General features: G+C 39.0%; 3 protein-coding genes across 18 annotated transcripts in view; all 3 read right to left on the bottom strand.

The window, feature by feature from the left end:
* Positions 1–5,637, bottom strand: part of spag9a (sperm associated antigen 9a) — a 29,694-nt gene extending 24,057 nt beyond the window's left edge. For 5 of the 13 annotated variants that reach the window (XM_044180413.1, XM_044180416.1, XM_044180420.1 and 2 more), the window contains exons 1-2: positions 5,095–5,637; positions 1,247–1,367 (exon numbers count right to left, since the gene is read on the bottom strand). In XM_044180413.1, coding sequence (XP_044036348.1) covers positions 1,247–1,367; positions 5,095–5,394 — 421 coding nt within the window. In that variant the 5' untranslated portion in view covers positions 5,395–5,637. The remainder of the gene's footprint in view (positions 1–1,246; positions 1,368–5,094) is intronic. The other 8 variants (XM_044180415.1, XM_044180418.1, XM_044180423.1 and 5 more) reach the window with 3 other exon arrangements.
* A 915-nt stretch (positions 5,638–6,552) lies between these two features.
* Positions 6,553–10,024, bottom strand: LOC122868453 (interferon-induced protein 44-like). Of its 3 annotated transcripts, XM_044180430.1 has the most exons (8): positions 9,887–10,024; positions 9,165–9,196; positions 8,997–9,031; positions 8,549–8,756; positions 8,139–8,291; positions 7,805–7,976; positions 7,612–7,712; positions 6,553–7,470 (listed from the first exon to the last, which is right to left on the bottom strand). In XM_044180430.1, the coding sequence occupies exons 2-8, from the start codon at positions 9,192–9,194 to the stop codon at positions 7,264–7,266; spliced, it is 906 nt and encodes a 301-aa protein (XP_044036365.1). In that variant the 5' UTR covers positions 9,195–9,196; positions 9,887–10,024; the 3' UTR covers positions 6,553–7,263. The 3 variants fall into 3 exon arrangements, with proteins under 3 accessions (XP_044036365.1, XP_044036363.1, XP_044036366.1); XM_044180428.1 differs by having other exon boundaries at positions 8,997–9,196; positions 9,887–10,002; XM_044180431.1 differs by having other exon boundaries at positions 6,553–7,413; positions 8,997–9,196; positions 9,887–10,002.
* A 2,303-nt stretch (positions 10,025–12,327) lies between these two features.
* LOC122868454 (interferon-induced protein 44-like) lies at positions 12,328–15,360 on the bottom strand. 2 transcript variants are annotated; one of them, XM_044180433.1, is made up of 8 exons: positions 15,231–15,360; positions 14,552–14,603; positions 14,381–14,414; positions 13,937–14,135; positions 13,533–13,685; positions 13,199–13,370; positions 13,008–13,108; positions 12,328–12,866 (listed from the first exon to the last, which is right to left on the bottom strand). In XM_044180433.1, exons 2-8 carry the CDS (start codon positions 14,598–14,600, stop codon positions 12,705–12,707), a joined length of 870 nt encoding a protein of 289 aa, XP_044036368.1. In that variant the 5' UTR covers positions 14,601–14,603; positions 15,231–15,360; the 3' UTR covers positions 12,328–12,704. The 2 variants fall into 2 exon arrangements, with proteins under 2 accessions (XP_044036368.1, XP_044036367.1); XM_044180432.1 differs by lacking the exon at positions 15,231–15,360 and having other exon boundaries at positions 14,552–14,788.
* Between the last annotated feature and the right edge of the window lie 1,420 nt (positions 15,361–16,780).

Below are 16,780 nucleotides of genomic sequence, written 5' to 3'. Positions count from 1 at the left end.
ATATACAAATATCATCCAATAATATAGAACTTTATTTAACCAGGAAAGGGCCTCACTAAGATTCAAAATCTCTGTCTGATGGGACAGATGAATGAACTGAAATAGGAGTTTACTACTGGAAGTGCAGAACAGCGCCAAATAAAACTACACAACCAAAAAACAAAATGCATAAATTATTGGTCACTTTAATGCCAGGCAAGTGAAAATAAAGCCAAGACAAAAGCAGGACAGTGGATTCAAAAATATGAGCTATACTGTCGCTGCTACTATCATCTGCTACTAATTGTGGCCTTTTTAACTTTACAGTAGCTGTGGACTCTGTCCTAGATGCCTCAGGACGCAATCAACTCAGCTGTTGCAACGTGCAGTACCGAATGATTCACTATTCACTGGGAGTGGCAGAGGGTTGACTGAACCCGCTGACTAGTTGCGTGGAGCGTGTACACTCAAGGATCTCCATTTTCCCAAATACGGGAAATAGTGAATTATGACTGATAATGGAAGGAAATTACAAAATGATTTACATTTAATTTTCCAAAATAAACCAAACACTGAGCTTCTTATGTTTGTCTCATTAATGCTTCTGCTAAATGTGAGATATGGAAGAAATTCATGTTTGCACTTTCTTCCCCCTCACAGCTTCGTGCAAATATGTGATTCACTTTAACCAGCTGTGTTGCTTTGCCACGAGATACTAGAGCAGTCATTGTGTGAATCCACTATTTCCAACAAGACAGAAGGTAAGAGCCAATCACTTTCCTTCCATTCCTTAATCTACCAATAAGATGGGCGGTAATGCACTGTCGCATTAGGAGGATGGGAATAACAGAAATCCTATAATCCCATTACTGTTACCCCCGAGAAGAGGGAGAAAGAGAGTGTGAGTGTGTATGGTTGTGTAAGTGTTTGTGTGTGTGTGTGTGTGTGTGTGTGTGTGTACGCGCGTGCAAAGAGAGAGAAAGTAGGCATAACAAGCCATGAGAGAGACATCAAACAAGTGGGGAAGATTATATGAAGAGAGTACAAAATGGCAAAAGCAGAAGGGAGAAGAGAAAAGCCTTGTACATGGGAACAGACAGATGAATAGAAATTCCTGCTGAGACATAATTTAATTTTCATATCAATGAATGGATGTTTCTCCATAACACAATAGAGAACAGTGATTGTGAGAAGACTTACATGGTATAATAAATGATCACATTTTGTGAATATGCCTGCATATGAATTTATGTGTGTTTGTGCTTACTCTGGTCTGCGTAGTTCTTGATCTTGAGTTCCAGTTGCCGTGAGTGAGATTCCATTCTGTCCACATGGTTCTGCAGGTCCTTCTTATCCTGTTCATGAGTGTCCTCAAACTCAATGAACTTCTACTCAGGAACGCAGACAGACACACACACACACACACACACACACACACACACACACACACACACACACACACAAAGAGCTTGTTAATCTAAAACCCATCAAAACTCATTTGTCTCATGCTCTTTAAAGTGATAATCCGAGTTTTTTTTCCTCATTTCCTAACACAATAGTAAGTAAAAATACTTACTAAATACTAAAACGTCTCACCATAGTTACTAAGATGCTGTATCTAAACATGAGTGTGCTATTGATGTTACTAAGGTAATGAAACCATTAATTCATCAGCAAATTCTTTTTGTATGAAACACATAAGCAGTATTAGTATAATAATGTATTTGACATTTTACACAGTTTGAGCTGAAATTATTAGATTAATCGATCGGAAGAGAAAACAATCTGCTGCTATTTTAATAATCAATTAATTGTTTCAGTTATTTTTCAGGAAAAATAGTTGAAAAAATGCCAAACATTCTCTGGATGCAGCTTCTCAAATGAGAGGATGGACTGTTGGTCAGACAAAACAAGACATTTGAAGATGTTACCTTGGAATCTGGGAAGATGTGATCAGCATTTTTTTCACTACTTTTTGGCATTTCATAGAAATAATTAATAGATTAAAAATTACCAGTACATTAGCTGATAATGAAAATAATTGGTAGTCGCAGCCCTTTACACACACACATACAGTATGTTACATAATAGCACACAACACATGTGCCACTGTGACGGCATAACTTTCCACAACGTGATGATGGATGTAGAAATATGTCTGAATCAGGATTAGAGGAACAGGATCTTGATTTATTGGTTGAAACTGAAATTCCGGTTCCTCCCAGTTTCCTTCTAGGCGGACCGCGGAGCGGGAGAGTGTGTGTGAGTCAGCGTCCACATCCTGTCCAGCTGAGCAAGCCAAGGCCATAATGTGGGTGCCATTCCTCTTCTGGACATGGGTCTTAAGCTACACTTTGATGTACAAAGAGCAGTTACAGGCTGCTGGGCAGTCTGTTATTTTGCGCTACAAAATAAAAATGTATTTTGTTCAGTGAAAAATTATCTCAAGATTAAAAACATCTTTTGCCTCTGTAGCATTATGTTTGCCGCAGATTTGAAGTGGCCACTACAGGGTTTTCATTCAGGTTTGCCCAACTCATATTTTCAGCTTCTTAAATGGGAATTTTTGCTGGTTTTCTTTGGTCTTTTATGATAGTGAGATAAATATCATTTGGTTTTACGGTTTCTGTTGGTTGGACAAAACAAGACATCTGAAGACGTCATATTGAATTCTGCTAAGTTGTGATGGGCATTTTTGCTATTATCTGACATTTTATGGACTAAACAATTAATCAATCACTTGAGAAAATATTCGTTTGATTAATTGATAGTGAAAAGAATCGTTAGTTACAGCCCAAAAATAATGCAACATGAGCAAAAATAAGTATGAAATATCAACAGCAGCATCCAGTGATTGATGGCATAGACACATGTAACAAAAACAGCAACCACAGGGCAGAAAGTGGAGAATTAGTTTTAATGATCTGAACAGCTGGTTAGATGCCTCATACTTAATCAAAATCAAGGATTTCCACACAGCCATCAATATTATAAGTAATTTACACTGTTTAATTGTATGTCTACGTCTTCACATTACATTAGAGATTAGAGGAAACAGGGTTGCAATAATAGCTGAGCAGTTAGGATGATGATACCATCTGTTTCATGTCTGTGTGAAATCTATGAGTTAAAAAGCAATGAATGGTCAATCCAGCCAGTAAAAGGTCTAAAAGAAAAGTGAATACATGTGAAAGCTTGAGCTGTTCATCTCATGTGGAAACAGCCTACATAAAGAAATGTGACACCCTTCACTACTCTGGAAATGTGGAGGGGTCCGTCTGTGACACCAGAATTTGACACTTAAACTCAAGACAAAAAAAAGAAACGGGAAAAAATGCAAACTGGGGTATGTTCCCTTTCTGCTTGTTTCTAACAAAGGATCACATGACCTGGAAGTAATACCTTGCCTCTCCAACAGGCTCTGCTCACTCCTCCTCGGGGGTTTGGACAAAGAATCTTTCCCATGACAATCCCATAAACACTGGTTTAATGTGAATATGTGCATTTATATTTTACATAATATGTACAATACTATAACAATAAAGTATACACTTGTATTGTCAGTGAGTGTTTGTGTGCCTGGCTGTCACACCGCTTCAGTGTCAAAGTGTGTACAGAGGGGTCTACATGTCCACAACATATTGGGCCAGTGTCCCTGCTGTCCTGATGCCCTGAGTCAAAGAAGCAAGCTGGGACAGAAGGTCTGAGTCACATCACATTGCCCTTCATACAAAAAGCTCAAGGCCAGGAGGCACCAGATTCACACATCTAAACCACACAATTCTTACATATCACCCCAGCCAAAACACAACATCCCTGACACACACACAAATATATACATACACACACAATGTCTGATCAAGTAAGAGCTTTTGCTACAAAAATGCACCCATTTGGTTGCTACTTGTTGTTCCACATCCTAAACTTTGTGTAGCAGCAGATGCTGACCTGATTTCATATTTGTTACTTTTTAAAGGGGCGCTCCACCGATTTTACAAACCAAAGTCAATTTACTTGTCATGAGGAGCACTACCCAGCCTGTGAAAACAGTTGCATAATGTCTTCTGTGGCTCTGGAGGATTTTTCCAAAGGCTGGAAAAAAATAACTATCTATAATTTCGTCAGCTTGTGTTCACAAACTACAAATGTATAACAGAATGACTGTGTTATAACCTGAAGAGTCAAATGAGAAATGCTATCAAGCAGCATTACGAGAAATATAGGATCCAGTGTTTTTGTTTTGTAGCTTGAACGATACTAATAACTAAAAGTCAGGACATCTCAGCCTCCGCAGCATCAATTTATACCCTTTTTTTAATCTGTCTCTCTCAAGTCCCCCAACTCTATGGAAGTACACTGTAGTACTCCTTTAAGTGAGAGATGCTGACTTAAAACCATAGTTTGTGGTCGCTGGATAAACAGCATGACATCTATTTGCTCTTTCGAACAATTTAACACGCCGTTACGTGAAAAGGGAGGTGAAAAAGGCTGATATTTTGATTTCTAAAATGTTCCAAACAGCTTTCAACAATTAATCGGAGGATTATGTGGGTGATGATATGGCTGAAGTGCTTAATACAGGGGGTGAAGGGTGGAAACGATGACCTGCTGGCAGTGCAGGGTGTTGATTAAATACATTTACGTTAGTGATGCCCCCAAAATGCTGAGTCACTTCACCTGCTATTTCTTCAGTCAGGGTCTCACAGGGCTCAGACGTTACTTCACTATCTGATGCAATAGGCGAGCTGATAAATTATAGGTGTGTTTGACAGAGGGATGGTTGTGCTTTGCTTGTTAGAAAGATGTCTTTGTTGAGGCAGTGAGTAAGAACTCCCCTCCTTGGATTAGAGAGTTATGTCACTGACCAGACACACAGCTAATACAAAGAGAGGGGCCATTTCAGCCTGAGGTTAGCCATGACACAGCCTTGTTTACATCCCCAATAAGCACCATGCCAGGACGGGTGGGATGCTGCCGGGCCACGTGTAGGGTGAATTCACCGCACGGGGATGCTGGGAGGACATATACACCTGAGGCAGCATTCATTCCTCCCCAAAAAGGATGCTGGCGACATCCCAGTGCAGTCTTTCCCACCCCAAGCTCCATTCAACTCACCTCCTCTGCATGTTTCCTCAGCGCTTTCTCCCGCTCGTACTGGGTGATGAGCTGCTCGTTGTCCTCCTTCAGCAGCTCCAGCTCCACTTCGTGCTCCTGGTTCTCCGCGAACACCGAGTCCAGGTTCTCCAGCACGGCCACGACCAGCGGCATCAGCTCCTTCACCACGTCCTCGTCGTATTTACCGATGAGCCTCTCGAACTCGCGGTAGATGGAGTTGGCCAGGCCCGACACCCGCTCAGACATCATCGCTGATGTCCCCGGGTCGTCCTGGTACACAACTCCGTCTTCCAGCTCCATTTTAGTCCTCTCCCTTTCAGCAAACAGGACCAGACCAATGCGGGTTTTCCGCCTTACCCCGCCACTATGAACACCGTTATCCGCTTTATTGAAAGCAGCGTTTCTTCAAATAAACGTACACGTTGAGGACATTACAAGGCTAGACTATAACGATGCAAGATATGCTACGTGGATTTCTTCCTCCTTTTCCCTGACCTGTCCCATGCTGCTTTCAAGTGCTGTTCCAAAGCTTCTACTTCCCATTTTCACTGAAGGACCGAAGTCATACGGTCCCAGAAGATGATTTTTATCTTGTGGGAATAAAATACACACATTTCATTCCGAATCACAAATGAGATTATAACGTCGGCGTACAACGTAATAGTCTTACAAATCTAATAGTTCATAAAGAATCACGAACTGTCCAGTCATATTGGTCACTGTTTTTTTCATCCAGGTGGAATTACAATTCCAACATTTTCGACGGTCCTTGAGGGCACCATCACAACAGCTGAGTTGTTGACCAGATCACGTGATGACGTCACATCATGCTAATGACGTAGATTATTTACTCAGACACATTGTACACAGTCCTACTGAATTGTTTACAAGCTTAATGACAGAAAACATAAATCATTCCTGAAAGGAATTCTGTCAAGAAATTGAAAGGATTTTCACATTTGGTGAGTGAAAATACATTGATTTCATAAGTAATTACTTTTACCTAATGAGGCACCTTTACCCTGAAGCTTATTATAGCTTTATTACACGTCATTTTTATTTTCATTGACAAACACCTCCAATTGCACTCTGCCACGTCCTCTAATAGACAGAGATGAAATTACTTTTTTAATTTGTCACCATAAGGGGGGACTTCAAGCCTCAGTTTAGTTTTGGGGTTTTCTTGTGTTATTATGTTCTTACTGTATCAGGTAGCCTAATATTTGTAAAAACCACAAGACTGCTTGTGTAAATACAGCAAAGTGCAGGAGAAGGTCTCACCAAGGGACTGCATTAAAATATAGTCTACTGTATGGACTAGAAGGAATAAAATAAAGTAAAACTAATGACAAATTTCATTATTATTGTTTTTATTGTGGTTTGACCTTGTTGAGTTGTACTACACTATTGTTGCAGCTAGCGTTGCATTCGGAGAAAAAGAGTGGACGAGACGTGTACCATCTTTAGCCGTTCTTGGCATATTTATTTTTTCTAGATGCCGACACATCAGTCTCAAGGTCAGACAGTCTTCAGTAAGAGTCAACCGTAAATCAACCGGGACAAACATAATAACGCAAATGCGTCTTATGCTGCTCACACTCTAGTGCCCCCTTGTGGCATACGTACATGCATAATACAGAACAGTACAGTACAGCATCACATCAATATACAACTGAGGACATAATGAACATATTTTAACAGACCTGAACAGCAGTACTGTAGCACAATGATTCAATACAACATACAACTGGTACCGTATATGTAACCAGATGTCTAAAAGTTTCTCTTTTCAACCACATTTAGCCCAGTTTAAATAATTTAAACATTACATTTAGTCTCTTCTCATTTATGTCTTTTGACCAGCTGGGAGACTATACACCAGAAATTACCACCTGAAGCAACAAAGCATAGCCAACAATACCGTAATGCAACAACTCAAACTGCATATGAGAGTTATACAAGCCTACTTTATGCACATCTAGGTTTTAATTTTATCAGGCTGTTGTACAGTCTATTCATACTTTATTCAGCAAGGTAAAAAAACAGAACAGGTTAAAAGATATCTTATAGCAGACAATATATGCTACATGCTTGCAAATAAAAAACAAAAAGCGATATTGCCACTTTATATCATTATCATGCACATTCCTGTTCGCAAACTGACTTTTTTCAAACTGTAAAGCAAGATTTGATTCCGCAACATGTAGGTCTGAAATCCAGGTTGCTGACAAAGTCTTCTCCAAAGTTAATTATCTGTCTCAGTGCGCTCAGTATCAGTATATCAATGTCGTCATCTGTGTCGATCTCTGAGTGGTAGTTCTTCACAGGAAAGATGCAGTTTAGTGGAATACCCAGCGACACATGCAATTGGTCCATCTAAATTTAAACAGTTTGACACTTAGGAAATGACAGCAAAGTGCTGATCAAAGCAGATATTTGTGTTTGAATATTAAAATGTAAAGTGAAATTATATTCCAACTTGATTACAAACTCATAAAATCACCAGTAGAAACCTACCTGTTGCTTCAGGTACTTGCTTTTATACACGTTCCTTATGTCTGTTTTGACCTCTGGACAGGCTTCATCAATTTTGGTGAGAATAGCCAGTTGGGGAATCCCTGCCGATACAGAGCAGAATCTGAGTCAATCAAGATAATGTTAGGTTATTTGATTCAACTCATTAAACCCATTAACTGCCCTTAACCCTTACCCATGTCGCTGGCTGCAAGTCTGACATCCCTCATCTTTTTCATAGATTCAGCACTCAGTATGTTTAGTGTGCTGGCAGAGACGACACAAACCAGAACATGAACTCTGTCGTGGAGAGCAGGGGTTTTGTTGTATTCTTTATCGTCCTTAGATAATGTAGAGTGAGGATTGAACTGGAAAACAATGTGAAATCAAATCAAAGAATGACTTTTGCATGTAAATGTTTCAGATATGTATTTTTATGTGAATAAAATTGTTAACTCAAAACTGATCACAAAGCTGGATTGTATTACTGAAATATATCCAACACAGTTTAATGAATTCAGTAATTGTACTTTGTAACCATCTTTTACGTGGCCCATCATGGCCAGTTTGATGTCTTCCACACCAACTCCTCTATTAGTTTCCTTCTCAAGGCCCATGATGTCAGAGAAGGCAAAAGGGTAATATGTCTTTGGTCCTCCTTTTTGGATTTTGTAAGTTCTGTACTGTAAAACAGAAAGAGGCACATATTATGACAACAGTGCCACCTGTTGAATGATGGTCATAAAGCAGTTTGTCTCTTGCTCACTTGTTTCATCTCAACTAGTTGCTCAATACTCAATACTGATCTGTGTACTGCAATGGTCATTACAGGTGCACATACAAAATGAAATACACCTGTAAGAGTTTTTAAATGTCATGAAGTTTTACAGTGCATGAAATACATGACCTTGGTTAAACCACACTCAAAAGTGATTCATACTTCTTTAGTGTAGCTCTCGTGAGAGGTTGCATCTGCCAAAGCCCGACCAGCCATTCTGCCTTGCAAAACACTGTCGACAGAGTTGATGAAGCTGGACTTGCCAGAACCAGCTGGTCCATAAAGCAGGACTCTGAGATGTTGGAGCTCAGCATTATGAGGCTGATAATCCATCACAAACTGCAGATTTTTCTTTATTTCTTCTTTATCACTAGAAGAACATTTTAGATTAGTTGTTAAAGCCAAATCAGTTTTTGTAGTCAGTGGTGCAGATATTTTGTGGTATTTTGTGTTGGCTGCACAGACAGTGGTGACATTAACCAAGATGTTTCTGAGGAAGCCACAAAAACAAAACTGAAACCAATTGCTGCCTCAACAAATCATTTTGTGGAGTTTTCGTTTTATTAGCAAAAATAGCAAATAACAAATAGGGAAAAAAACACATACTCACCCCCATGGTATGTTCCTCCAATTGTTCACCAAAAGCTGATGGCAAATTTCACATAAATTAACAAAGCCAACTAAAATAAAATATGAGAAATGCATTCACCAATATCAGGTGCTAATAATTATCATAGATTTTAAATGATGTTCTGAATGTTTTAAATGTCAGACTCACAGGAGCAGGTTTAGACGGCTCTCCTCCCATTGCTACAAAATAAGATATAACAGAAAGATATGCGTGTAAACGTTTGTGTAATATTAACAATAAGACAAATGTTAATAGAATCTGGAGAGGTACTTGTAGCAAAGACAGTGAATCATTTAAAAATATTAATTCAACTGCAGTGACTTGCAACTTATCACTGATAAATCAGACTTGGTGTGCAGCAACAGCAAACTAACTACTGTATATCCTAATTTATGTATATTTTTAGTCACAGTACCAAACATAAATTAAAAATAAAATGTTTTGTCTAATTTTTAGTGGATATAAATCCAAGATTTATTCAACTGAAATAGCTGGAAATATTACATAATCTGTTAAATATTAGGGGAGACTGTGACTGTGCACAGCAGTAAGACACCCAGTCCACCGTAACCCCTTCTGTACAGAAGAGATAAAACGTTTAGAGTGAAAGGGAGACGCCACACCCATTTAAAAAAAACTGGACTAAATTGACTCAAAATTAAATTAATGCAAATTAAACTGAAGCAGAATCAACACAGCAAAACAAGAAGTTTCAAGCTACTGTACTTAAAAATGTCAAGTGTTATGGAATTCTTACAAAGCTCATCTGTCATTCATTGCATCTACCACTGCAGTAAAATAAACATTTCAGTTTCACAATGCCACAATTTACTACAGCATTTGAGGATAGGTATAAAAAAAGTTCTTACCTCTATTGTTGTATGACTGGAACAAAGTGCTACAAGTAATGATTTTGATATTGTTTTAATGCTGTATCCTCCTTTTGACTTCTTTTTTACATTGACCACTCGAGTGCAGGCGATGTCTGTTGTGTGATGCTGCAGGTCTTCATATTTATTAATGTCCTTTCACTTTCCTTTGGGTCATGTGATTTATTTTAAAGATATTTTCTTCTCAGATGGCAGTCTCGTCTCCTAAGCTAAGCTAAGGTGCTGTGAGGTTGCACCATAACAACCCAAACCCCAAATGATGTTCCATTGTGCATATCTTTTAATATATAGATGCACTGCAAAAGGAATTAATGCTAAAAATGTCGTCATGTTCATGTCTTAATTGTTCAGTAATGTGAATAATTTAACAAAGCCTGTGCTGTATTTGCAGCATATACTGCTGAGTTATAACATAACTGTTTCCTGCCCTAATTACTGTAAACATTAACAAAAACTATGTCTACATGCTTTAGCTACAGTATGGTAGTATTATCCTGCTTTTGATCATGTTCAGGATATGCTGTTTACATGGAACATGAAACATCTGGTTATTCATGTTATTCATTCATGTGCCCCGTATTTCACACTGGTAATGGGACGCACAGTAGGCTGCCCACACGGGGCCCAATTTTCTGCCCAGTGGCCCCACATGGGCCCCAAAAAGGCATGTTTGCTGGGTTAGTGCAGATTTCATGGTAAGTGTCTGCTTGTGTTCTTTGTAATATCTTTGTCATGTCTGGGGCGTACCATCGGTGTGTGAGTGGGGGTGAATGGGGTGAATGTGACATGTAGTGTAAAGCACTTTCAGTGGTCGGAAGACTAGAAAGGCGCTATACATGTACAGTCCATTTACCATCTGCAGTATAAAGCAGCGGCATCAAGAGAGACGTCCATGTTGCTGTGGAGTTTGCCTGCTCAGTGCTTCACTTAGAAGTGGTAGTCTTGGAGTGCTACTTTGCACTGCAGGTGGAGGTTTATTTCTTTATATTTCATCATTCATTGTGGTATTTTATTTATCTTGTTGTGAAGCACTTTGTACTTTGTTTTGATAAGTGCTCTATAGATATTTTTTTATTATTATTATATTATAGTTAAGATAGTAAAAAAACAAAGGTCAAGACAGAGGTGTCAGTGACAACAACACAGTCAGCTGCTGTCACATCTTGTCTGTCTCATATCCTCTCAGAAGAGGATATATCAATACATAGAAAAAGCAGTAATAACTAATGTTGGTATAACCACTGTTCCCACTGTGCCAGACCAACAAGTCTGCCAAATTAAATGACAAAATACATTGTTTGTCCACGCCCTCCAGAACAACATAGATAAGCGTTTTCTGTTGTCATGTCACAATCGACAGGATGACAATGGTGTTTCAAAAATAACTATTTTCTGATCTTACACAGTGATGGTTAAGGTTTGGGTAGGTTTAGGCACAAAAACAACTTGGTTAGGGTTAGAGAGATAACGGTTTGGGTCAAAATGACTTATTATTATTATTACTATTAAGGTTACATTGGTGGTGGTTGAGGTGAGTTTCCCCCCTTCACTGTGAAGCACTTTGGGTATTAAGGTAAAACGCTAGGATGCACGCATGGATGTGCGTCCCCCTGCCATGCAGCTAGTGTTAGCGTGTAGCTTCCTGTGAACACGGCCGGACCAGGACCAGTCTACGACCGGGACAAACACAACCTCCGAGACAAGCGGAGGCCAGTTTGACAGGGAATACAGTTCCAAGCTGGTTTTCTTGCTGGTTTTGGCACCCCGGGGCTGAGTCAGCTAATAGGACGGCTGGATACCCAAAGTGCGTCACAGTAAAGGGGGGAAACTCACCTCAACCATCACCAAAGTGGTCAGGTTAGCTAATGTTACTTTAATGTTGTTGACCAGATCACATGATGACATCACATCATGCTAATGACTTAGATTATTTGCACAGACACATTGTACACAGTCCTACTGAATTGTTTACAAGCTTAATGAGAGAAAACATACATCATTCCTGAAAGGAATTATGTCAAGAAATTGAAAAGATTTTCACATTTGCTGAGTGAAAATACATTGATTTCATAAGTAATTACTTTTACCTTATGAGGCACTTTTACCCTGAAGCTTAGTATAGCTTTATTACACGTGTCATTTTTATTTTCATTGACAAACACCTCCAATTTCACTCTGCCATGTCCTCTGATGGACAGAGATGAAATTACTTTTTTAATTTGTCACCATAAGGGGGGACTTCAAGCCTTTAGTTTTGGGGTTTTCTTGTGTTATTATATTCTTACTGTATCAGGTAGCCCAATATTTGTAAAAACCACAAGACTGTTTGAAAAATACAGCAAAGTGCAGTAGAAGACCTCACCAAGGAATTGCACGAAAAGATTTTAATTTTAATTAAATAAAGGGACACTAATGACAAATTTCATGTATTATGTTTTTTATTATAGTTTTACCTGAACAACAGTACTGTAGCACAATTATTCAATATATAGCAGCTCCAAACATTCAAATAGAAAATGATGTTGGAACAACAGGTACAGTATATGTAACCAGAAGTCTAAAAGTTTCACTTTTTAACCACATTTAGCCCAGTTTTAACCTGCTAATCACCATGTCCATGATTACTGGGAGACTACAACACCAGAAATTACCACCTGAATCAACAAAGCATATCTAACAATATAATGCAAAAATTCAAAGAGCATAGTCAGAGTTATACAAGCACATCTAGGTTCACAAATTGGCTTTTTTCATGCTGTAATAAAGCAAGATTTGCCCCTGCAGTATATATGTAGGTCTACAGGTTGTTGACAAAGTCTTCTCCAAAGTAAATTATCTGTCTCAGTGCGCTCATTATCAGTATATCAATGTCGTCATCTGTGTCGATCTCTGAGTGGTAGTTCTTCACAGGAAAGATGCAGTTTAGTGGAATACCCAGCGACACATGCAATTGGTCCATCTAAATTTAAACAGTTCGACACTTAGGAAATGACAGCAAAGTGCTGATCAAAGCAGATATTTGTGTTCGAATATTAAAATGTAAAGTGAAATTATATTCCAACTTGAATACAAACTCATAAAATCACCAGTAGAAACCTACCTGTTGCTTCAGGTACTTGCTTTTATACACGTTCCTTATGTTTCTTTTGACCTCTGGACAGGCTTCATCAATTTTGGTGAGAATAGCCAGTTGGGGAATCCCTGCCGATACAGAGCAGAATCTGAGTCAATCAATAATGTTAGGTTATTTGATTCGACTCATTAAACCCATTAACTGCCCTTAACCCTTACCCATGTCGCTGGCTGCAAGTCTGACATCCCTCAACTTTTTCATAGATTCAGCACTCAGTATGTTTAGTGTGCTGGCAGAGACGACACAAACCAGAACATGAACTCTGTCGTTGAGAGCGGGGGTTTCGTTGTAGCCTTTATCATCCTTAGATAATGTAGAGTAAGGATTGAACTGGAAAACAATGTGGAATCAAATCAAAGAATGACTTTTGCATGTAAATGTTTCAGATATGTATTTTTATGTGAATAAAATTGTTAACTCAAAACTGATCACAAAGCTGGATTGTATAACTGAAATATATCCAACACAGTTTAGTGAATTCAGTAATTGTACTTTGTAACCATCTTTTACGTGGCCCATCATGGCCAGTTTGATGTCTTCCACACCAACTCCTCTGTTAGTTTCCTTCTCAAGGCCCATGATGTCAGAGAAGGCAAAAGGGTAATATGTCTCTGGTCCTCCTTTTTGGATTTTGTAAGTTTTGTACTGTAAAACAGAAAGAGGCACATATTATGACAACAGTGCCACCTGTTGAATGATGGCCATAAAGCAGTTTGTCTCTTGCTCACTTGTTTCATCTCAACTAGTTGCTCAATACTGATCTGTGTACTGCAAAGGTCATTACAGGTGCACATACAACATGAAATACACAGTGAAAGAGTTTGTAAATGTCATGAAGTTTTACAGTGCATGAAATACATGACCTTGGTTAAACCACACTCAAAAGTGATTCATACTTCTTTGGTGAAGCTCCCGCCTGAGGTTGCATCTGCCAAAGCCCGACCAGCCATTCTGCCTTGCAAAACACTGTCGACAGAGTTGATGAAGCTGGACTTGCCGGAACCAACTGGTCCATAAAGCAGGACTCTGAGATGTTGGAGCTCAGCATTATGAGGCTGATAATCCATCACAAACTGCAGTTCGCTCTCTTTGTGGCTGTTCAATAAGGAAAAGGTTAGATTTAATTTTCATATGGTGCACATGTTTTGTGGTTGCTGCTTGGTTGTCACAGACACCCATGACATTGTACCCAATACGTCACTGAGACTCACAAAAAACACAAAATGACATCACATTCAACACATGAGTGTGTGCAGTTAAGCAGTTTTGGTTTTAAAAATAGTTATTTAAAGAAAAAACATTAAACACCAAAGGCACCACACACTTAACACATTACTCACCCCCATGTTATGTTCCTCCATTGTTCTCTAAAAGCTGAAAAAAGTAAAGTGCACATGTTGATGTAAGATATGAGTCACATTTTAAGGAAATTACTTCAACACAAATGAAAAATCTGTTATTTTTATCTACATAAGTTTAAACAATGTTCTGTAATATTTTTAGTATCTTACTCTTAGGAGAAGGTGGGCGGGGTTCAGATTTGGCTGGACTTCCTCCCATGGCCTCAATAAAATATTAAGACAACGTGTAAACAAGAAACATTGTTACACATTATTTATTGCCTGAAACCAAACCAAATGTCAACAGAATATTTGAGACTTAATATTTCAGAATATGTATTTGTAAGTTCTCAGTGTTGCAACTTCTCACCAGTAAAGCTGACTCAAGTGTGCTGCAACAGCAACTGTTTATTCTTTATAAATATCTTTAATTAGATTAAATTGAAATCACAGAAAATATACAATAAATTAAGTGCGTTCAAGAAGAGAAAGTGAAAGTACAAAGGTAAACTAACAAAAAAACTGAAAAGATTAACATGTATTTTCACTTTCACTTGATCAAGAGAAGTATTAGGACAGAAACAACTATTCAATTGTCCCACTCCATGAAATTACTGATACAGTACATACAATAAATCATGCCATTAAATTGCCAAGCAAATTTTAAGCAAAATCAACACAAAACAAGAAGTTTCAGGCTACTGTACTTAAGAATGTCAAGTGTTATGGAATTCTTACAAAGCTCATCTGTCATTCATTGCATCTACCACTGCAGTCAAATAAACATTTCAGTTTCACAATGCCACAATTTACTACAGCATTTGAGGATAGGTATAAAAAAAGTTCTTACCTCTATTGTTGTATGACTGGAACAAAGTGCTACAAGTAATGATTTTGATATTGTTTTAATGCTGTATCCTCCTATTGACTTCTTTTTTACATTGACCACTCGAGTGCAGGCGATGTCTGTTGTGTGATGCTGCAGGTCTTCAAATCTATTAATGTAGTTTCACTTTCCTTTGGGTCATGTGATTTATTTTAAAGAGATTTTCTTCTCAGATGGCAGTCTCATCTCCTAAACTAAGCTAAGGTGCTGTGAGGTTGCACCATAACAACCCAAACCCCAAATGATGTTCCATCGTGCATATCTTTTAATATATAGATGCACAGCAAAAGGAATTAATGCTAAAAATGTTGTCATGTTCATGTCTTAATTGTTCAGTAATGTGAATAATTTAACAAAGCCTGTGCTGTATTTGCAGCATATACTGCTGAGTTATAACATAACTGTTTCCTGCCCTAATTACTGTAAACATTAACAAAAACTATGTCTACATGCTTTAGCTACAGTATGGTAGTATTATCCTGCTTTTGATCATGTTCAGGATATGCTGTTTACATGGAACATGAAACATCTGGTTATTCATGTTATTCATTAATTTGCCCCGTATTTCACGCACCGTAATGGGACGCACAGTAGGCTGCTCACACGGGGCCCAATTTTCTGCCCACAGTGGCCCCACACGGGCCCCAAAAGAGCATGTTTGCTGGGTTAGTGCAGATTTCATGGTAAGTGTCTGCTTGTGTTCTTTGTAATATCTTTGTCATGTCTGGGGCGTACCATCGGTGTGTGAGTGGGGGTGAATGGGGTGAATGTGACATGTAGTGTAAAGCACTTTCAGTGGTCGGAAGACTAGAAAGGCGCTATACATGTACAGTCCATTTACCATCTGCAGTATAAAGCAGCGGCATCAAGAGAGACGTCCATGTTGCTGTGGAGTTTGCCTGCTCAGTGCTTCACTTAGAAGTGGTAGTCTTGGAGTGCTACTTTGCACTGCAGGTGGAGGTGAGCTGGGTGTGTAGCATAAAGTGTCTGCTATAATGGTCGGGCTGAAAGTGGTAAGGACCCAGAACCACTACAAGGAGCTTGCAAGGCACAGCTGAACAACTACAACTAAACAAATACAACTTATTCCATAAGTGTTCATGACATTGGTATTTCAAGAATAAGTTTTTTCTGATCTTACACAGTGATGGTTAAGGTTTGGGTAGGTTTAGGCACAAAAACAACTTGGTTAGGGTTAGAGAGAGATAACGGTTTGGGTCAAAATGACTTATTATTATTACTATTAAGGTTACATTGGTGGTGGTTGAGGTGAGTTTCCCCCTCACTGTGAAGCACTTTGGTATCAAGGTAAAACGCTAGGATGCACGCCTGGATGTGCGTCCCCTGCCATGCAGCTAGTGTTAGCGTGTAGCTTCCTGTGAACACGGCTGGACCAGGACCAGTCTACGACCGGGACAAACACAACCTCCGAGACAGGCAGTGGCCAGTTTGACAGGGAATACAGTACCGAGCTGGTTTTCTTGCCGGTTTTGGCTCCTGGCAGCCGGGGGCTG

The sequence above is a fragment of the Siniperca chuatsi genome, linkage group LG21, assembly GCF_020085105.1.
Source record: "Siniperca chuatsi isolate FFG_IHB_CAS linkage group LG21, ASM2008510v1, whole genome shotgun sequence".
In the NCBI taxonomy this organism is placed as follows: Eukaryota; Metazoa; Chordata; class Actinopteri; order Centrarchiformes; family Sinipercidae; genus Siniperca; species Siniperca chuatsi.
The sequence above is the reverse complement of the archived record's forward strand: the minus strand, read 5'-3'. Positions and strand labels throughout refer to the sequence as shown.

What these genes read in the sequence shown, in the direction of transcription:
- LOC122868453 (XM_044180428.1), bottom strand. Translation starts at nt 9,091, where the DNA reads ATGCATTTCTCATATTTTATTTTAGTTGGCTTTGTTAATTTATGTGAA. An exon ending in ACTTGCAGCCAGCGACATGG is followed by an intron (nt 7,713 to 7,804) that starts GTAAGGGTTAAG and finishes CTGTATCGGCAG; the next exon opens with GGATTCCCCAACTGGCTATT. An exon ending in GCAAGTACCTGAAGCAACAG is followed by an intron (nt 7,471 to 7,611) that starts GTAGGTTTCTAC and finishes GTTTAAATTTAG; the next exon opens with ATGGACCAATTGCATGTGTC.
- LOC122868454 (XM_044180433.1), bottom strand. Translation starts at nt 14,600, where the DNA reads ATGGGAGGAAGTCCAGCCAAATCTGAACCCCGCCCACCTTCTCCTAAG. An exon ending in GCGGGAGCTTCACCAAAGAA is followed by an intron (nt 13,686 to 13,936) that starts GTATGAATCACT and finishes TCTGTTTTACAG; the next exon opens with TACAAAACTTACAAAATCCA. An exon ending in ACTTGCAGCCAGCGACATGG is followed by an intron (nt 13,109 to 13,198) that starts GTAAGGGTTAAG and finishes CTGTATCGGCAG; the next exon opens with GGATTCCCCAACTGGCTATT.